Source organism: Sciurus vulgaris (genome assembly GCF_902686455.1).
Source record: "Sciurus vulgaris genome assembly, chromosome: 14".
Classification (NCBI taxonomy): Eukaryota; Metazoa; Chordata; class Mammalia; order Rodentia; family Sciuridae; genus Sciurus; species Sciurus vulgaris.
Window position 1 is genome coordinate 27,351,210 of NC_136475.1, and position 22,118 is coordinate 27,373,327.

Consider the following 22,118-nt stretch of genomic DNA (forward strand, 5'->3'; position numbering starts at 1 on the left):
GGATACCGACCTTGAAGGATGGGTAAAGTCAAATCAGTATCCAGGGTAAGGTCATGCTGTTTGTTTTGATAGGGATATGGGAAAAGAATAGGGGCAAAGGTCTAAATGTAGTAAGTATCTGGTAAATTAAGAAGATAGAGATTGATAAGATTGGTTGGACCTTAAATAAAGCTGTGAATGAGAAAGAAAAACTCTTGGGTTTTTGAACAAGAGCTATGTGGTAAAAATGTACTGTTGCAAAGATTAAATGTGTTGGCAGCTTGTAACATGGTTGGAAGGGAGAATTTTCCAGATGAGTTAAGCATTTTACTGACATTGTGTATAAAGTACATAATGGTAGTTTACTTACTTAACATTGTGTATAAAGAAAAAGGTACATATAGTAATGAGTGAAATAGTAGCTTAAACCTTAAAGCAGTGATCAGTAAATAGGATCCACAGTATGGATTCCCATTGGTAGACATAGATGCCTCAAGACTTCACAGTGCACTTTGGGTGTTCAAGTATGGAATTGATGGATAGCCCAGGTGTAATGCATGCTTTAAACAGCAACAACAAACAAGAAACTGGAAGAGGGAAGGCAAGGTATGTGGCTGCTGACCTTGGTCCTGAATAATTAAAGTACTTTTTCTCTCAGAAGCAGTAGTAGTATACTACTACTTTTTTTTTTTTTTTTTTTTTTTTTTTTTTCCCCTCTCCCTGGGTACCGGGGATTGAACTCAGGGATACTTGACCATTGAGCCACATTCCCCAGTCCAGTTCTGTATTTTGTTTAGAGAAAGGGTCTCACTGTGTTACTTAGCGCCTCGCTTTTGCTGAGGCTAACTTTGAACTGAGTATTCTCCTGCCTCAGCCTCCTGAGCCTCTGGGATTACAGGCCTGCGCCACTGTGTCTGGCCAGTAGTATAGTACTTCTAACGGGCTGGTCAGCAACCAGTTTTAACTAATACATGCTGGGGATTGCAATATTGTCTTGCTCACATCTGTTAGCCTGGATTAATTAATTAAGAGCCTGGATTATGGGTTAAATTATCTTGAATGCATATGTGGACATAGGCACTTATCTGTGTTCTTAACTTCTCTGCGTCTTAGTGTCCGCTGTAAAACTGTACATATTTTAGGGCGTGTGAGAACTGACAATCTACATAATGTGCTTAGAACTGTAACTGACACATGGACAATACTCTATAAAGTTTATCATTGTTATTACTAAAATATCTAAACTCTCACTATTGAGGGAATTCAAGAAAAGGGTGACTGGTTTTGTTACATAGTATTTGGTATATTATAACCAGTTTCATGCTGTTGCATCTGCTTTGTTAGACTCTAGTCAAGTTACTGACATCAAAGTTTTACCACAAGACACTGTTTAATAGCAGTTTAATTGCTGTGTAGAATTTTATTAGATGTGAAAGCTGGTTCCAAGGAGGAATGTGTCTTACAGAAATGGGTCTTATAAAAGTTGAAGGTTACAATTGTTACTTTCATTGTTTATATGTATGATTCATACATATTAAGCATGTGCACATTTCTAAGTATTTTAATGCCTTCATCTTCTTTTTTCAGCATTAAAGCATGAAATAAATACTTTGTGTTTTTCAAGATTATTTAAAAGAACCTGTAAATACAGCACCCAGGAAACAGTGCAACACATACAGGAACTCTGGCTTGAGGTTTGGGGTTTGTGTTCTGGATTTAGGAAAGAAGAAAAGAGAAGGTTTCAGGGGAAAATTTTAAATCCTTGTAAGCCCTTACTCTAAAAATATATGAAATGCAGAATGGTTTCATGGCTTTATTTCAAAATGTTTTACACTGGCTGTAGAACCCACTTCATGAAGTAGTTTGAGTTAAAATGATCTAATATTTGTGTTTTAACTTTCAGCTTTGTGTATTTCTTGGAAAATTTCGCACCACTTGTGAATTCCTTGAGCCTGGGCATTGCAAACCCACTTCTGTTGGGCCCATCTCCTTTGCACTTTGCTCAGATTAAGACTCAGTTGGCGCTTCAGCAGCTGAATGCCGTTGCCTCACATGGTTCAACACCACCTTACACTTTATTAAATCAGGCATTCTTGAAAGTAGCCATGTCGAGACCCAGGTTTAATCCTCGAGGAAACTTTCCACTTCAAAGGCCACGAGCACCTAACCCTTCTGGGATGAGGCCTCCAGGACCATTTATGAGGCCTGGATCTATGGGTCTTCCAAGATTTTACCCAGCAGGGAGAGCCCGTGGAATCCCACACAGATTTGCTGGCCATGAATCTTATCAGAACATGGGACCACAGAGAATGAGTGTTCAGGTAACTCAACACCGAACTGATCCAAGATTGACCAAAGAAAAGTTGGATTTTCACGAAGCACAACAAAAGAAGGGGAAGCCTCATGGTAGCCGGTGGGATGATGAGCCTCATATATCTGCATCAGTGGGAGTGAAACAAAGTTCTATCACACAGGTTACAGAGCAGAGTCCTAAAGTACAGAGCCGCTATACAAAAGAGAGTGCCTCAAGTATCTTAGCAAGTTTTGGATTGTCTAATGAAGACCTAGAAGAACTTAGTCGCTATCCTGATGAACAGCTAACTCCTGAAAATATGCCATTAATTTTGAGGGATATAAGAATGAGAAAAATGGGGCGCCGATTACCTAATTTACCTTCTCAGAACAGAAATAAAGAAGTACTTGGTAGTGAAGCAGTTTCAAGTAATGTGATTGATTATGGGCATGCAAGCAAATACGGCTACACAGAAGATCCACTTGAAGTACGTATTTATGATCCTGAAATTCCAACTGATGAGGTCAAGAATGAATTTCGGTCACAGCAGAGCATTTCTGCTTCTGTTCCTACTCCAAATATGATATGTAATACTATGTTTCCTGTTGAAGATGTGTTTCGCCAGATGGACTTCCCCAGTGAGTCCTCAAATAATCAGTCTTTTTTCCCAGTTGAAAGTGGAACCAAGATGTCAGGCTTACACATTTCAGGACAGTCAGTCCTTGAACCTGTAAAATCCATCAGCCAATCCATTAGCCAAACAGTTAGCCAGACAATGAGTCAGTCTCTGATTCCTCCATCTATGAACCAGCAACCTTTTTCATCTGAATTAATTTCAGCTGTAAGCCAGCAAGAGCGGATCCCACATAAACCTGTGATTAATTCATCTAATGTACATGTTGGATCAAGAGGAAGTAAAAAGAATTACCAATCAGAGACTGACATTCCCATTCAGTCTCCCTTTGGGATTGTGAAAGCATCATGGCTACCAAAGTTTTCACATGCTGATGTCCAGAAGATGAAGAGACTTCCAACTCCTTCTATGATGAATGATTATTATGCAGCATCTCCAAGAATATTTCCACATTTGTGTTCTCTGTGTAACGTAGAATGTAGTCATTTGAAGGTGAGTGTTTTTAAAGATCACTGTATAATGATGCTCAGCACCCAAGTTTTCTCTAAATTCTGATAATGTGTGCTGATGTTAATAGGCATGAAGGAAATTCAGAAACTGATTTTGATTGGAAAAATCAGTGCTTTTAGTTGTAATCTTAAGTAGTGCTGGCCTTAGTTACTGAATTGAATGTTCTTCGTACCTGTGACTGGGCATATCACATAGTTTGTCCATTTATTTTGAACTTTCAGCCATCCCATTTATACAACAAAATTTATATAACATAAACTGTGTACTTATAACATGATGTCACATGAATTATGTTTAAATAAGATTTATTAGCATAAAATATAAAAATTTGGTATATCCATTTGTGCTGCATACTTTGATTAGACAGTATAACTTTGCACATACCTGTTTTGGGCTAAAAACATTTAATGTTGATTTAAACAGATTCTGATTTTTACATGGACCAGTGACAATTTATTTATTTTTAGTATTGAGAGGGGCTTCATAAAATAATGTAGTAGCAAAACGAGTCAAGATGCATTTATTATGGGACCAGTTGGGGGCTCAGAAGATAAGAGTAAAATGTAGAAATTTGGAGAGAAAAATGTTTCTAAAATAAGCTTAAGGTAACTTTAGTGGTTAATATAGTTAGAAGGAAGTATTTTGCAGAGATGGTGAAGAGTAGTGTCATGTAGAGGGTCATGTAGACTACATTATTTGATAGTAATCATTGGTAGACTTGAGCAGGAATTTCCAAGTAAGTTTTATTATATGTTTAGAAGTACTGGTTTTTTTGTTTACTAATGTAATTTGCAGATTTAGATGGCAACTGCCAGTAAATGTTTCCCATAGGAAGAAACTGGTTCAAGGGCTTAGCTTTAAATTGGTGTGTACTTTGAGAGGGTTAAAAATCTGAAGGTGTTAATTATCTTGTGTTTTTCTCCTTCTTTTGATGCCCTTTTTTGCTCATTTATCCACTCAACAATCTGATACCTAGATCTGTTGTTCTTGTCTGAAGGTTCACTTCAGCAAAACAAGCCAACATTTTGGGCTGGGAGTGTAGCTCAGTGGTGGAGCATTTGCTCAACATGCACAAGGCCTTTAGTTCAATCCCAGTATCCAGGAGGAGAGAAAAAGGAAAAAACAACATTCTATCTATGTTAACCAGAATTATTGAACTCTAATAAAATAGTAAATTGTTGTCAAACTCCATCAAAAGTGATAACAGTCTTTACGTTGAAAAACCTCAGAATAATTCACAGTGCTTTGTTTAATTTATCAGTGGCCCTGGCCTAAGTACTGAATTGAGTGTTAGAAGCTCTCTGTATTGCTTTATGTGGGCATACCGCATAATTTTTCCATTTGATTTGAAATTTTAATTAGTAATGTTGAATTGAAGAAAATATTTCTTCACATAAAGAAATTGAAGTTTTACATTTTGTTCTGTAGAGTGGAAAAGGTATATACTTTTTCAATATATATTTATTGATACCAGTTTTATACATTATTTTGTATTAGGTGCTGGGGCAGAAATGAGCAATATTAAATTTTGATGTTTTAAACAGTTCATACAGTTGCACTGAGGAGAAAAATTATGCATCCAACGACTTAAAAAATTAGGAACAGCAAAAAAAGGTTTCATGATTCATTTAACTTGTTTTTGTATGATGGAGCGGAAAGATACTTAATATTTCTATCTTGAGTTCAGATTTGTCTCAATCAGGCCAGCATTATCAATTGACCAATACCTATTGTGTGTCTAACAGCATGTAATTAAAAAGTATAAAATACACTTCTTGGCATCAAAAGACTTTTTTGAAGACTAATGGACTCACAGTTACTAAATGTACTTTTCTGTATTAGAATGACTTGAGAATGAGGACTTCATGGAGTAGTTCAAAGATGGGTCTGGAATGATGAGTAGGCTTGAGATACATCTGTCTGAAAGGGAGGAGAGATGACATTCCAGATGGGATCAACAACATGTGGAGAGGCAAAGGTCTGAGAGAAGACTACATTGATTGTCTTGTAGCAGGTGGCAATTGGGAAAGTGATGAACATGCTAGAAATAAGTAGAAAGGGCCTTGAAAAGCTAGCCTGTGGAGTTTAGATTTGAGTTTAGCATTAGGAAGCTAGTTAAGTTTCTCAATATGTGAATTGACATGTTGGAAGTGTTTTAGGGAGATCTGATTGAAGTGAGCAGGTGAATGGAAATGTAGAAGTGGGAATGAGGGGTAGGACATGTATTTGGAGGGTTCCCTTGTTATTCAATTGTGAAATGGTAGAAGCCTGGGTTTAAAAGATAAAAATTTAAGAGGAGAGAAAATCACTTAGTGATCATTAGAGTTTATAGAGTGCCTTTTAAAAGAAAAAACACAACTTTTTAAACAGCACAACAAATTGAAGCTCATCTAAGTAGTGAATTCCATATCTGAATGGCCAAATGATAGTATGCGAACATGAATTTAGGTGATGAAATTACCTCTCTTGTTTCTCTGATGTATTTTACTGCCTCATAAATGTGCATATATATGACATTATAAATATATAGCCAATAAATGTGAATTACCAACTGCAAGCTTTTTCCTGCTGAGTAAATCCGACAATACTTTCCTCCCCATCCTTGAGTTTTTTAAACTATAGCCTGAAGCTGTACTTTGAGAATGCAACAGTAGATTGTGAAATGTTTCCTTTTTAAATTATGGGTTGGGTTTAAGAGGGGCTTTCCTTGGTTTAGAAATTTGTCTTTCTGACTGAAATAATTTGGTTCAAGAAAGTATTGATCAACCTATGAATTTTTCAAGGTAGTTGGAGGTTAGAGAGCAAGTGTTGATAAGGGTCTGTATTTTACAGTTCCATTCTGATCCTGCCCAGTCTACAGTCCTTGCAGCATTTTCTGCTTTGGTAGGTATTATCCCTTTTTCCCTGGAGAGGCAGTGTTGCTTTTGAACCAGTTATCTGATCTGGGTATTATTACTAGGGAATCTAGAAACTGGGGTGATATAGGTATATTTACTGAACTTTAAGCAAGTAATATCAGTGGATGAAATAAGCCTGTTAAAACAGCAGTGTGTGTGTATGTGTGCGTATTGAAGAGCACATGTCTTAAATAGGGCAGCTGTCACCTTCAGCTGATAGTTGCTATGAGAATATGTATTTCAGTATTAATATTTCTTTAAGAAAAGCTGGAAATTGGATTTGGGAATGAAAATCTCTGAATTTATAAGTGTTGGTAAATTATTCAAATAAAATACTTTATGGTCCAAATAAACCAAGCCAAATTCTGTGACTGCCAGTGTGTCTGTTTGGTGTAAACAATGTACAGTTAATATCAAAGATGTGGGTTTAGTGTTATATTAGAGAATCTTAACTGCTAATCTCTTTTAGCTTTTTGTTTGTGTTACTGAGGAGGATATGCAAACATTTCTTTTTTGCAGCCCACAATCAAGCCTTGGGGCTTAATAAAACAGTTCAGATTTTGTCATAACTTGTTGCTGAGTATTTCAGATTATTTCTTGCCAAGGCAGAATCCAAAATTAGTGTCAAATTTCGTTTTAACTATGGAAAACCTCTAGCTTGTCTTTTGGGAATGACCTAAACTAAAATGTTTTTGAAATGGAAACAAGATTTTCCTCAAGGGAAGTTGTAAAATACAAAACTGTTTATTAAGTTTTTTTTTTTTTTTTTTTTTTTTTTTTTTTGCCTTTCCAAATGCTGGAAGAACAATAAACATTGAGTAATATACCTGTTGCTTTTAACTGTTTCACTTTGGAGACTGTATCTTTAAAAACTGTATTGGTTTTTGTTTTTGTTTTAAAATCAGATGTATCTTCCAGGAGCTATTTGTGGTTATAGATTGTAATTATGGGCAGATTTATTTGTAAATGACATAATGTATAAGAAAGGATTTTGTTAATTGTAAAGCTCAACATGTAAGGGATATTGTGTCTTTAAAATGGTGTCACTTTCCTTTAAATCTTGAAAATAAATTAGATTTGATCAGTAGCAGTTTTTCATATTTTCACTAATCTTATTTCCCTATATAGTGAATACCTTGTTTAGAATGGTACTGACCTATGAGGTAGTAGTATTTGGTTGTTGATGATGTTAGCATGAGGTATAAATCATTGAGCTACTATAATTTGAAGATGTTGTTTCATAGATAACCACTTGCACCTTATTTATAGTTTTTGGTGTTCTCTGAAATGTTTTTTATACTTTAAATAAGTTATTTTATGATTTGTGCTTTTATTTTCTCCAAGTTTAAATACATATTGATTTCAAAATGAACATCCATGGGTATAATTTAAAAAAAATTTTTTTTTTAATACTAAAACATTTTTAAATGGGATCAATGAGGTATGGTGTTTTAAGTGCATTTGGACACCTTTAAATTTTGTTTGTGAATATATTGAGTGGCCAAATGCTATTTATAATTAGATTTGTTTTAAAATCCTTTATCATTTAAAAAATAAATTTAATTCATTGGTCAACACAAGGAATATTCTAATTTCAGCACTTTTTTCCTTTTACAATAGGATTGGATTCAGCATCAAAACACATCTACTCATATTGAGAGCTGTCGACAGTTGCGTCAACAGTAAGAACATTTTTCTCTTTTATAGGTGGTGAATTTGCAAAAATATTTATGTTCAGACATGACTGTTAAGTACCTTTAGTATGATACTTTGTAAAACAAAAAGTTGAAAGACTATTGCCTATTAAAATTTTATAGCAGTATATTTAATATTTTTCTAAAAGGAGAGAATTCAGTATTATCCTTTCCTCTGACTCAACGCCTTCCTAACTTAATTCCCATTAGGTTGTTTTTTTTTTTTTTTTTTTTTTTTTTTTTTTCTTTTCTACTTTGCTGGCTTGCCTTCCCTGAATGGTTTATTTCAGAGCAAATATCATTCCCTTCTATTATCTCCCCCCTTTATCAAGGGTTAAGTAAATAAAAACTAACCCAAGCCATATTATCAGTATTTAATTTCCAGTTCCTTAATCTCTCTCAGAACATGTTTTTCCAAATAAATCTTAAGTAAGGAATGAACATTAGTTCCATTCTACTTTTTCCTTCTTTAAGGCAATGTACCTCTGAAGATTTCCCCTACTAGGTATTGAGGTGAAAACAACTATAATAATATTCTCTATGTGCCTTTCCCAACTTTCTTTTTCCTTTTTCTTTTCTTTCCTTCCTTTCTTTTTCCCTTTGGAGAGTATTTTTACATTGACTTTTTTTTTTTTAAATACTGGATATTAAACCCAATGTTGCTTTACCACTGAGCTATAACCACAGTCCTTTTTATTTATTTATTTATTTTTGAGATAGGATCTTGCTAAGTTTGAGACTGCCCTCATACTTGGAATCCTCTTACCTCAGCAACCTCCACCCCCACCCCTAGTTGCTGGAATTACACCACTACGCCTGGCCAGTGCTGACTTTTTTTGAAGAGTTCAGGAACATTGTCTTGTGGGATGTTTCACATTCTGTTTCCTGATCATTAAATTTAGGTTGAACAGTTATGCCACAGATGCTTCATAGGTGATGTATTTATTGCATCACATTGGAACATAGATGTTGGTTAACTTCTTGCTTTTAACTATTATGTTATTTTACCTTTATTAGGAGTATCCTGCTCTTAAAACTTTTTTTTTTTTTTTTTTTTAAACTAATTAGGCAGTATATTGGGTGATCCAAACTCTACTTACAGTATATTATGTTTTATCTTTTTTGCTTTGGGCTGTGGAGATGAGAGCTTTTGTTTTACTTGGCAAGCTAGTAAAGGTCTAAAACAGTGTTACTTGACTTTTTTTTTTTTTTCTCCTCAGTTGCAGATGACACAATAACTATTTGTTTTTATGTGGTACTAAGGATTGAACCCAGTGCCTCACACATGCTAGGCAAGCACTCTACCACTGAGCTACAACCCCAGCCCTATTCCTAACTCTTGAATAATAGTTCTCTAGCTCTTGTGAACCATAAACTGGAGAGTTCTTGAAATTTAATAATAATTTTTATGTATTGTCGACCAGCTTATATTTCAACATTTGAGAAAACTAAGGATTGCACATATCAAGTAACTGACTTTTAAGTTACATAGCCATTAAGTGACAGCACCTGCATTTAAATCTAGTTTTGTTCGATTACAAAGGTTTGTAGTCTAAGACTAGAAATTGTCTTCTTGAAAGGTACAGAATAATGAAGTGTGGGGATAGATAAAACAATTATCTATGTATTGGAAATTATTAACACTAGATTGGATTAAAGTTAACTTTTTGTCCTCATAGTTTCTCACCTCATAGTTTCTCTCATGTTGCTGCAAGAAGTAGGGGGCAGAAGTTTTCTCAGAATTCGCTGTCATTTTGCACCTATGTTTCTTTGACTAGAACCTATCACTGTCTATCTTCTGGGTAAGCTGAGAGAGCAAATATTACACTGCTTTTGTTTTTGTAGTGGAAGCAGGCAAGAGGACAGGGAGTTGAGAATTGTTGTTAACTCATTAATAATACCTGAGGCAAATAGCAACAAATAAAAATTACTTTACCTTTTAAAAGTTTTGACCTGACTTTTTTTTTTTTTCCTGCTAGGTGACTTACTGAAACAATCTGCTATACCTCCATTTCCTTACCTGGCTTTTGTCTTACTACTGAAATTGTGTTCTTGAATATTAGTGACTTAATTTAATTACTATGTCCAGCTCCCTGTTAGTGTCCAGATTCTCTAGAAAAGTTGAGGGTGAGCTGTTTGCACACACCTGTAATCCCAGCAACTTAGGAGGCCAAGGCAGGAAAGTCACAAGTTCAAGGCCAGCTTGGGCAACTTAGTGAGACCCTGTCTCAAAATAAAATACAAAGGACTGGAGGTATAGCTTAGTGGTAGAGTGCCCTGGTTAAATCTCTTAAATCCCCAGTACAACCACAAAAAAGAACGAAAGAAAGAAAAGTTGAGAGTGAAGATGGCTTTTGTGAGCTTCCTTACTTTTTCTTTCTGTGTGCGTAGATTTTGTTCTCAACCGTCCTATTTTTATGTCCATCCTGTGTTAATCTCACTCTCAAGACTGTAGAGACTTTTGCATGTCTCATTTCTAAACATTTCAGTTCTCATCTTATTGCCTAATTTTAGATATTCATGTTTTGAAAACATTCCTTTGTTCTTCTTGCTTTAGAAATGTTTGTGAGTCTCTAGTCCTTTTTTTGTGTGCGTACAACCTCATTACTTGATTTCAGGGCCCTTCATAATTTGTCTCTCCCTGAGGTAGCTTTTCCAGGTTTTGTCCTTTTTAATTTCTTTTCATCATTCCTATGCTGTAGCTGATGAGTTGGTGGAATAGAACACCTATGTTTTGCCTCCAGTTATTCATTTATGTATTGCTAGTATGTGAAATCAAACCTAATCCATACTGTTGGTAGACTTTTTTAAGTGCTGTTCCCAAACCACCTTTCTGTGTATTCTTTCCTGATTCCTTTTTATAGATGTATATCTCCAAGTTGTACCATCTCCAAGTTGTGCCCCTTGGTACAACTTAAAAGGACATTGTTCATGTTGTATTCTGTGAGAGTCATGTAGAGTATGATAAGCATGGTATCCCAGAGAGTTCTCTAAAGTGAATGTCTTCTCTTTTTTAACCCCCTATCTAAGTTTGTATCTTGTACCTCTTCTGTGCCTCCAAATACTTTTTGCATGTGCTGCCCATTTTACTTAAGAGTTTGAGGCCTTTTAATATGGGAAATAGACGTCTCTGATGTACCTACTAGCACAATACCTTATTTATTGAATTAGACACATAAAATATTTTATTTCTAAGAAATTTTTCAAATTTCAAAATATTAATCACTGTAAACTTAGGTTTTGAACAGTCTTCAGATATTGCAGGTAAAGAATAGTTGAGCCATATAATCTTATTGTAAATGTCTATTAATGTTATTTATTTTCAAAATAGATATCCTGATTGGAATCCAGAGATCCTCCCATCAAGAAGGTAACATTTTTTAATAGTGTTGTTAATTGTTAAAACTTGATTTTCAGCTGGGCATGGTGGCGCATGCCTATAATCCCAGTGGCTTGGGAGGCTGAGGCAGGAGGATTGCGAGTTCAGAAGCCAACCTCAGCAACTTAGTGAGCCCTGAACAATTCAGTGAGACTCTGTCTCTAAATAAAATATAAAAAATGGGTTGGAGATGTGACTCAGTGGTTAAGCACCCATAGATTCAATCCCTATACCAAAAAACAAACAAACAAACAAAAGTACTCTTAATTTTCTTCTAAGAATAAACATTTACTTTTTAGAAAGCTATTTTTTTCCAGGCGCAGTGGTGCACACCTGTTATCCCAGTGACTCAATTCAGAGCCAGCCTCATTAACTTAACAAGGCTTCAAGCAACTTAGCAAGACCCTGTGTTAAAATAAAAAACAAAAAGGGCTGGGATTGTGGCTCAGTGGTTAAGCTCCCCTGGGTTCAGTCCCTGGTACCAAAAAATAAAAAGCTCTTCTTTTGAATTGTGTCCTACTTTCATCACTTTTCACAGTGGGCAAATGCAGGAAGCTATCTGAAACTTCTTTACTTATTCTACATTGAAAGCAATACATTCCTTTTGTGAATGCCAACTTTCTTTATAGTCTTAAATGAAAATGTTTTATTCTAACTTCATTATAATTTCATGTTTGTAATTATAAAAGCTGGAGTGATCCTGTTAAGCTTTGAATACCTACTCAATTTATCTATATATACATTTGCAGAAGTCAAAAATATATATGTAGATAGTATACTTTTTCAAGGAAAAATTTTTGAAAATATTTCTGTATGTAAATCATTTCCTAAATTCTCTACTTAGCTTTATACTTGAAAAACAAAATTGGCAAAAGGGTAAGCCTAAAAAATCGATAACAGCATTCTTCTGTAGACTAGAAAAGATAGGATTTGAAGCCATTGAAATGATAATCATCGATTCTGATTGATTTCTTCCATACCTACAAGGCTGAATTATAATGATAGGTTTTCTTGTTTTAAGTAAATACCTGTTATAAGTTTGGTATTGGTGATAATTATTTTTTACGTAGGTACTTCTGGCCGAATGTGGTGGTGACCTGAAAGGCTAAGGCAAGAGGATGGCAAGTTCAAGGGCAGCCTCAGCAATTTAGCAAGACCCTTAGCAACTTGAGACCCTGTTTGAGTTGAGACCCTGTCTCAAAATAAAAAATGAAAAAGACTGGAAGCTGGGTGTGATTGCCTGTAGTCCCAGCAACTTGGTAGGCTGAGACAGGAAGACTGCAAGTTTGACATCAGCCTTAGTATTCTAGTGAGACCTTAAACAATTAGTGAGACCCTATCTCTGATTAAACAAATAGGTAGGTAGGTAGATAGGAAGGACTGAGGTAGCTTAGGGGTAGAGTGTTCCTGGGTTCAATACCCAGTACTGTAGAAAAAAGGTACTTCTGTCACTTAATATGATTTTAATTTACATTAAATTGCTGCATCTTGCTTTTTTTTTTTTTTTCTTTTTTCTTCCTGCTTTGTAGAAATGAGGGCAATAGAAAAGAAAATGAAACTCCAAGAAGACGTTCTCATTCCCCGAGTCCTAGGCGTTCTAGGAGATCAAGCTCAAGTCACAGGTTTCATCGATCTCGAAGCCCAATACGCTACCCATATAGACCAAGAAGTCGAAGTCCAAGAATTTGCCATCGTTTCATTTCTAGATACAGGTCTAGATCCAGATCCCGTTCGCCATATCGAATTAGAAATCCATTTAGAGGTAGTCCAAAATGCTATCGATCAGTTAGTCCTGAAAGGACATCAAGGAGATCAGTGAGATCATCAGGTATGCTGATGACGATGAAACAATGAATCTACTTATTTTGACAAACTTTTTTAGTTCCTTTTGTTTAAATTTTAAGAAATGAAATGTTCTGTTCTATTAAATTGTAATATTGCTGTGTGAAATCTGACAGGCATCTCAGAGTCCATTTTTCTGGTAACTTTGGAAAGAAGAATGGGAGAGTGTTATCTGTTTACCCACAAAACTAAATAAGCATGTGAAAACATAGTTTGCCTTAATAATTGATTTTAGACTTTCATGAATTCATTTAAAACTTATTCGTGTTTTTACCCTGTTTAGGAATAACTTGGAATAGTTCTTTTCTCATATTCAGTATATTCTAAAAGATTGAATATAAATGGAAATACTTGCACATTTACAAGGCAGCTATTCTCATTGTGGTCCAAGACCCCCTGTGGGTCCATAGAATTTTTTCAAATTTCTGTGAGGTTTTTCCTTTTCCAATTACATATATGTGTGAGGCTGGATTTTCTTTATGCTTTGAACCAAAATGGTGTTTCCAGCATATTGGATGCAGAAACAAATAAGAATTTTAAGTATTTCCCTTTAAGCCCAATATTAAAGATTTGGAGAAATGAACGATGTTTACTACTCATATCACTAATTTTTTTTGTTTTTACTTAGAGAATTTTAATTTTTATAAAAATATGTAACTGTTAACATTGGAGTTTACTATTAAATGAATTAATAAATTGTTTTAAAGTTCTGTTTTCACTTTTAATATGGTAAATACAATACAAACTTTTTGAAGTCCTCAGCTTATGAAGAGATCTGGAGCCAAAAAATTGAGGACCACGTGGAATAAAGGAATTTGATCTAAAAACCTTCTGAGTAAACAATTAAAACTTTAAGAATATTTTTTTGGTGTATATCTTCCATATTGGGCTCTGTGTGATAAATGTTAGCCTTTTCTTCATGATGTCATAAAGTGGTCCTTTAAGTTCTTTTCAATTGAAATTGTACTTAAATTATTCTTACTAGATAGAAAAAAAGCATTAGAAGATGTGGTACAACGATCTGGACATGGGGCAGAATTTAGTAAACAGAAGCATCTTGAAGCAGTTGATACAGGACACTCTCCAGCACAAAAACCTAAAGTTGTCAGTGGAACAAAGCCAACAGTTAAATCTATAAGCTCTACAAAGGGTGATGCAAATGTAGGAGGACATTCTGCTCGTAAATCAAAGAATCTTGAAGATGACAACTTACCAGAATGTAAACAAGTGTCTGGTAAAGCTGTTTCTCTCCAGCGTAAGGTCAGTAATTCTTCTGTTTATTAGTGAAAGTGTACATATATTTGTTATTATAACAAAGAGGAAACAAAGTTATCTGAATTTTCTTATTCTCCATTTCCAATAAATGTGAACTTGTAACTTGTTAAATTATTTTGATACGATTCCATTTTATTGGTTTCTCATAAACTCCTGTGAGTATAAAAATCCAATAATTCAAAATCTTATAGCTTAGGAATGTCAGAGATTTGGCATTTGATGTGTCAAAAAATAGTGTGATGGCTTGGCAAAATTTTTGGGCTAGTTTCACAAATAGATTGTTGTCTTCAAGTATTTAGGTACACATTGCTCTCACATTTTTCTAAGTACATTGAAGACTTTTTTTTTGGCATTGGCAAGGCAGACGGGTAAGATACTGGGGATTGTATTCAGGGGTGCTTTACCACTGAACTGCATCCCCAGCCTTTCGTGTGTTTTATTTTGAGACAGGGTCTTGCTAAGTTGCTGACACTGGCCTTGAACTTGAGTTCTTGCCTCAGCCTTTCAAGTATCAGGATTACAGGCATGTGCCACTGCACCCAGCATGTTGAAGATTTTTCAACAACTATTTCTTGCCCCAAAGAGGCTATATTTAAAAGGATAAACTTAGAAAATCAACCATTGTAATTACAGAATTTCAAAGAGATTTTGGAAGAAGTATTGAGTGTGGGGAAATTTTTGAAGAGGGAAACATTTTTAATTTGTAAACTTCATTTTTTTTTAAGACTTCTACAGGGTAATGAACCTTTTTTGAAAGTTCTTTTTTCCTTTTAGATAATTTTTAATATGAATAGTAAATTTATTACAGTTATTCAAATTGTATATATAATAAGTGAATCTTTTAAAACATTGTACCCACATAAGGTAACATTTTTAATTATTAGAACACAGAATGAATAACACTGGAAATTCAACTTTACTACATTGTGGACCAGTAGATTCAAATAGAAATATTTTCTTAATAGCTCTAGATCATTCCCTAAGTCTTGTTTGCTATAACATGCTTACACACAGAAAAGAGCACCTATAAATTTATTATTACTGTTGGGTTAAAAACTGTAAATCATATTTCTTATCACTTTAGCATTTAAAATTTATTTTTAAAGACATTGGTAAGACTTGCATTAAATATTTAGAAAAGATCCATTGAAGGACCAAGATTAATAGGATAATATATTATACAGGGAATTGTTGTTATGTACTTTGTGACTTACTTGGTTTCTTTTTATTTTCTTTCACTCCAAAAACAGCTTCGGAAAGAGCAGTCTTTGCATTATGGTTCAGTTCTTCTTTTATCTGAATTACCAGAGGATGGCTGTACTGAAGAAGATATTAGGAAGATATTTCAGCCATTTGGAAAAGTTAGTGATGTCCTGATTGTTCCATATAGAAAGGAGGTGAGTCATTCAGTCTATTTTAAAAATTCATGCAGTTGTTTAGTGATTCTGTAAACTTTTTTTGGGTCTCTCAGCTGCTTGTTCTGCGGTTCATTGAGAGTTACAAATGTTTGGATGTGAATGAACATGTTCCCATGTCTTTGGCAAACTTTTTCTGTAGAGGGCCAGATAATAAATAACTTCAAGCTTTGTCAGCTGGCCTTAGCATTCTAACTACTCTGCCACTGTGGTATAAAAGCAGCTATAGTTAATATGTAAATGAGCAAGCATGGCTGCATTCCCCAAACATTACAAAAATAGATGGTGTGCCATATTTTATACCAGTGGGACTATATTAAAATAGATGATTTCCTTTGTATGATAAGTATTTTTTGCATGTGGGGGATATTCCTGTAGCTCACCTGATAGTTTGGAACTATGAGGAACCCTAGACTAAACCAGAACATTGATGTGAGTTAAGATAAGGGAACATAGTATTGTTGTCATCTTTACTGCAAAAAGCCTAAAAATGTTCAACGTTGAGTAAGCTAAACAAGATGCTGGGTTCACACCTGTTCAGTTAACACTGTCTTCCTGTTTCTTCTTGTTACAAGAGCCTGTCATGGACTCTGGGGTCCCTCTTCCTATCTTGGTAATAGTATGGAGATTCTGTGAGGTTAAATATTCTTTTCTTGTGTGAAACATGCTAAAGATTAAATGATACTTTAGTGAAACAAAGAGAGAGGCAAAAGCAATTGGGCCTTAAAATAATTTCATAGTTTTCTGTTCCATAAGTATTAAGTCCATTTTAAAATGCAGGGGCTTTTAAAGGTATATTTTTTGACTGAAAAAGAAATAAACTTCATTTTAGGCTTACTTGGAAATGGAATTTAAAGAAGCAATTACTGCAGTCATGAAGTATACTGAAACATCACCTCTTGTGATAAAAGGAAAAAATGTGAAAATAAGTGTTCCAGGGAAGAAAAAAACTCAGGTAAATTGAATTTTGGTACTGGATGTTTCATTGTTGATTATTCTAACCTTTTGTTTAAGTGTGGTATACATGCAGAAAACTTCATGAAATGTAAATGTTAGCCCAACAGATTATGTGTATAAATTCAGATATGCTGAAGCTTAAAAACTCTTTTACACATGTGTAGCACCACACACGTGTGTGTGTGTGAGCAACAGACTAGGAGCATATACTTAACATTATGTAAAACAAAATTAGCAAGTATCTGTGAAACTGCTACCTTGGTCACAAAACAGAACATTGACAACATCCTAGAAGGTCCTTAACTGCTGCTTCTCAACCCTTACATCCTCCCTTCTGCCCACAGATAATTTCTCACTTCCTTTCTGAAGCCAGTTGAGTTTTGCCTGTTTTAAACGTTATGTAAACAAAACCAGAGATAATACGTTCTTTTGGGTTCTTTATTTCCTTAGAAGTGTTAATTTTTATGAGTTTAGTCTTGCTTGACTATTTTCTGTGCTTAGTTGAAAGATGGTATCAATAGAATTATTTAAAAATCTTCAATAAGTATTGGCTTTGTGTGAGTTACTTTTCTGTTTTCTGTAGAATATCTGCTTTATAGAGGTTATATATCAAACATTTCTCAATAATAGTCTAACCATATTAATATGGATTTTTCTCATTTTTAATTTGTGTGGTATTACTTTATATTTTACTTTTAAGTATCCTTATTGATTGATATTTAGGTTATTTCTAGTTTATTCACCACTATAATAAGAGTTTAGTCAACTTGTTATATTCCTTTCACAGGTCATCCTTTTGGGTTATAGGATGTGTAGTAATACATAATATTAGATTGCCTGCAAAGTAGTTGTAGCAGTTTGTGAGGACTGGTGTTTCTACATTAGCAACATTTTACTTTCTTCAGTTTTAAAAATTCAGTACATCAAAAATGGTATCTAGTTTTAATTTGCATTTTCCTCATTATTAGTGAACTTCAGTATTTTTTTAATATAATTATTAGGTATTTTTACTGGCTGTTTTAGTGAGTTATTGGTATCTTTCTCCCATTGGGTTCTAATTTAAAAATTCATTTGAGCTGGGCACGGTGACACTTGCCTATGATCCCAAGGTCTCAGGAGGCTGAGGCAGGAGGATTACAAATTTTAAAGCCAGACTCAACAACTTAGCAAGACCCTGTCTCTAAATAAAAAAATAAAAAGGGACTGGGGGTGGCTCAGTGTTTAAGTGCCTCTGGGTTCAATCCCTGGTACCACCCAAGACAAATTCATTGGAAGGTGTTTATGATCCTAGACCTAATTACACATAATTGAAATTTCAGAAAGAGGATATTACTTAAGTGGTTGTGAAGACTTTATATTTCATGGTTATGGAGGGGAGAGGTGACCTATAGTGATCCAGGTAGGCACAGTAAAATACAAAAAATAGTCCGGCCTTTAGGAGCGAAACAACACCTTATCAGGGTTATATGCGAAAAGACTGTGATTCATTATAATGCAGTATATCTGTTGCAAGTGAAATCCTAATGTGAGTTAGGATAGTATTTTCAGATATGTATGGTCTTAGAAAGTTATTTCATTTACATATCTTTTATGAAAGAGTATAAAATGAACGGAAGAAATGGAGAATTATATAAAATGTCTTAACAATGAGCAGTGAAAACATTTTCACATAAATTAAATAATCACATATTTATAAATTAGCATAAATCACAAAAAATAATTTTATGCTAAACTGTATCATCAAAAATTGGAATGTGTCAGGAGCAGTGTGAAATGCCTGTAATTCCTGGCTTGGGAGACTGAGGCAGAAGAATTGTGAGTTCAAAGCCAAATTCAGCAACTTAGTAAGGCCCTAAACTCATCAAGACCCTGTCTTTAAATAAAGTATTAAAAAGGACTGGGAATGTGGCTCAGTGGTTAAACGTCCCTGGGTTCAATCCCTGGTCAAAAATTTGGAATGTACGGCTGATCATGGTGGCGCTTGCCTATAATCTCAGTGACTCAAGAGGCTGAGAAAAGAGAATCAAAAGTTTAAGGCCAGCTTCAGCAACTTAACTACACCCTAAGTAACTTAGGGAGACCATGTCTCAAAATAAAAAGCATAAAATGCCCTGGGGATGTAGCTCAGCGATAAAGTGCCCCTGGGTTAAATCCCCAGTACCCATCCCCTCACCCCAAGATTGGAATGTAGAAAGGGGTACGGGCTAAATCTTTAAACTTATACAGAGTAGTTTGGAATTTCTTTTAAAATTGAAAGTAACAATTAAATAAAAATAGGTTTAGTATCTTCTAAGTCATTGAGGTGATGGAGACATTCGGAATAAAATCCCATATAGTGCAAAAGAAAATTTCAGGAATTCCCCAGAAGAACAGAAAATGTAAAATTACATGAGAACTACTATGAAAATCGTCTTAATTTAGCAAATATTTACTGAATGTTCCCAAATTGCCCCACATGATTTTTAGGCACTTGAATACAGTATGGAATATAACAAAGTCCCTGGTGTCATGAAGTTTATCTTCAAGGGATAGAGAGAAAGAACATGAAGCAATTAATATATATGTATCATGTCTCTTGGCAACATGAGCTGTGTGAAAAATATCAGGAAGGGTAGAAGTGTTCTTACTGGGAACAAGAAACTGGAACTTTCAATGAGGGAGTTGAGGAAGGTCTCATTGAAAACATGTTATTTGAACAAACACCTGGAGGGTGAGGGATCAACCTTGTTCCACACAGAAGGAACAACCCTTAGTTGTAAAACACTTAGTTCTACACCTGTCTAGCTCGTTTGAAGAGAAGAAGGATATTTGGGGTTGAGGGTGAAAGATAAGTAGTGGTTTGAGGATGGAGAGTAAGTGAAACATTTGGAGGAAATTTACAGGCCTTTGGGAGTCCTCTCTTATCTTTAGTTTTACTTTCTGCAGTTTCAATTACTGGTGTCAACTGTGGTCCAGAATTATTAAATGGAAAATCCCAAAATGAAACAATTCATAAGTTTTAAGTTGTGTGCCTTATGAGTAGTGTGATGAAATTTCCAACTGTTGTGCTTTGTCCAGAGATGGGAATGAGCTCTTTGTCTAGCATATCCATGCTGTATAACTGACCATTAGTCACTTAGTGGTCTGTTATCACATTTGTCTTGAGGTATTATAGTGCTTGTGTTTAAGTAACCCTTATTTCACTTAATTTGGCCCTAAAGTGCAGGTTGGTAATGCTGGAAATTTGTATATGCCAAAGAGAAGCTGTAAAGTGCTTCTTTCAAGTGAAAACGTAAAAGTGGAATCAATAAGATATTTCAAGAGACCGTATTCACATAATTTTTATCATTTATTTTTATAATTGTTTTATTATTATTAGTAATCTGTTGTGCCTAATTTATAAGTTAAACTGTCACAGGTGGGTATGTATGTTTAGCAAAAAATACAATATATTTAGGGTTTAACACTATCTGTAGTGTCAATCATCCACTGAGGATTTTACAATGTATACTACATAGAAATGGGGAGATGGCTGTACTGACTTTTGCTCTGAGTGTGGTAAAAGTTTCAGCATTAGGAACGGCAGGTTTAATCTGATTTTATGTTGCCAGTAGGGTGTAGATAGATGAAAAGGCAAGGACAGAAGCAGAGAGATCCTTTTGAGTCAGTTGTAGTAATTAAGTAATTTACCCTCATAGATTGGAGTGCTGACATTTAGACATCTGAAATGTCACAACATTATGAGAAATCATGTTTTTGAAAGATAATGATTAGAAAAATGTATGTGAATAATAAGGATATAAATTCTGCTGTATAATCACAAATTGAAGAAAAAATTTTTTTTAGTAGAAAAGTATAAGCACTTATACTTCAAGTAGGAAGATTAAAATTTTTTTTTTTGCTTCTGAATTTCCTTTGCTTTTCTGCATTTTCTAAATTGATTTTTTTATAATGGAGAGAAAGCTAAATTTTTTGTTCAAAATATTTTTTCTTTATAGAACAAAGAAATGAAGAAGAAAACTTCAGACTCAAAGAAATTAACTGCATCTGCTTTAAAGTAAGTGATTGTAAGATTTCATATAAGAATGTGTATATGAATTAAGAAATTTAAATTTTAAAACTATATTTTAAATCACCATAATTATAATTTAAATGGTACATTATTCCAATGGAATGATTTTTTTCAGCTTTTTTAGTTTTGAACACTGCATTTAAAAAAATTTATAGAATTTCTTAGTTGGTGCTAAGTTTTTCCTTCTTTTAAATAGGAAAGATGCAGATGCTTCAAAAACTGTTGAAACTGTTACTTCAACTTCTGGTAAGTTGTTAACTTTTAATACTCCTCCAGATGAGTGTATTTGGTCACTTTACTGGAAACTTCTTACTTGAAAGACATTGTACTTTAACGAAGTTTTAAAGTACATTATAATAATAATGTCTTTAAATAATATTTAAAGAGATTGTACTTTAAATTGCATTCTTTAATTATATTAATGAGTATTTAATATTTAGTTCTTTGTAATGTAGAGTTTCTGGAATAAATGTAAGGACTCTGAGATTTTATATATATATATATATATTTTTTTTTTTTTTAAATGTTCCATAGTTAATAGCTGTAGTTGTGATTTTACATGTTTAGGTTAGTTTTATAATACTTCCCTACAGACCCTCCCAATAAACCCACAAGATAAAACATAAAGAAAGGTTTGGTAAGATTACTTAGGTTCCCTTTGGTTTTTCTTTTCTTTTCTTTTCTTTCTTTCTTTTTTTTTTTTTTTTTTTTTTTTAATTTTAATTGCTGTTAATTCAAGAAAAAAAAGGTTCCATTAAATCCAATCTGTTCTAGAAATGTAAGTGACCTTTCCAGTACATAACATTTCAAATATCGAGGTATATAGTAAGCATACAAATAAGAAGAAGGTAATACACCTCCTATGTACATTACAGTATTTTAAATCATAAAATAAGCTCCATAAAATACAACTGGCAAGTGATTCCCACATGTAGCATATCAACACTCACCACCTGATCAACCCAACTGCAGCTTAACACTTTATTTAATGATGTGGTCCAAAAATACCCAGTTCAAATAAAATATATGTAGTCAAAATAATTTCCTTTACTCAAACTTCTTTCTTTCTAAATTAAAGCTTTCATCTACCCCTGTATAACCCCTTCGCCTTCCCATAACTCCCACCCCTGAAAGTTTGAAAATGTATGTTGGTTTTCAGAGTTAGCTGAGGGTCAAAAAGTAAACCAAAAAA

At 34.2% G+C, this 22,118-nt stretch overlaps 1 protein-coding gene across 9 annotated transcripts in view; it reads left to right on the plus strand.

Annotated features, from left to right (window-relative positions):
* The window catches only part of ZNF638 (zinc finger protein 638), a 102,969-nt gene that overhangs the window by 48,013 nt on the left and 32,838 nt on the right, over positions 1 to 22,118 (plus strand). For 5 of the 9 annotated variants that reach the window (XM_079111397.1, XM_079111400.1, XM_079111402.1 and 2 more), the window contains exons 2-11: positions 1,883 to 3,398; positions 6,249 to 6,299; positions 7,934 to 7,995; positions 11,339 to 11,377; positions 12,916 to 13,214; positions 14,214 to 14,488; positions 15,754 to 15,900; positions 16,751 to 16,873; positions 20,853 to 20,911; positions 21,123 to 21,172. In XM_079111397.1, the coding sequence (XP_078967523.1) occupies positions 1,883 to 3,398; positions 6,249 to 6,299; positions 7,934 to 7,995; positions 11,339 to 11,377; positions 12,916 to 13,214; positions 14,214 to 14,488; positions 15,754 to 15,900; positions 16,751 to 16,873; positions 20,853 to 20,911; positions 21,123 to 21,172 (2,621 nt within the window). The remainder of the gene's footprint in view (positions 1 to 1,882; positions 3,399 to 6,248; positions 6,300 to 7,933; positions 7,996 to 11,338; positions 11,378 to 12,915; positions 13,215 to 14,213; positions 14,489 to 15,753; positions 15,901 to 16,750; positions 16,874 to 20,852; positions 20,912 to 21,122; positions 21,173 to 22,118) is intronic. The other 4 variants (XM_079111399.1, XM_079111405.1, XM_079111398.1 and 1 more) reach the window with 3 other exon arrangements.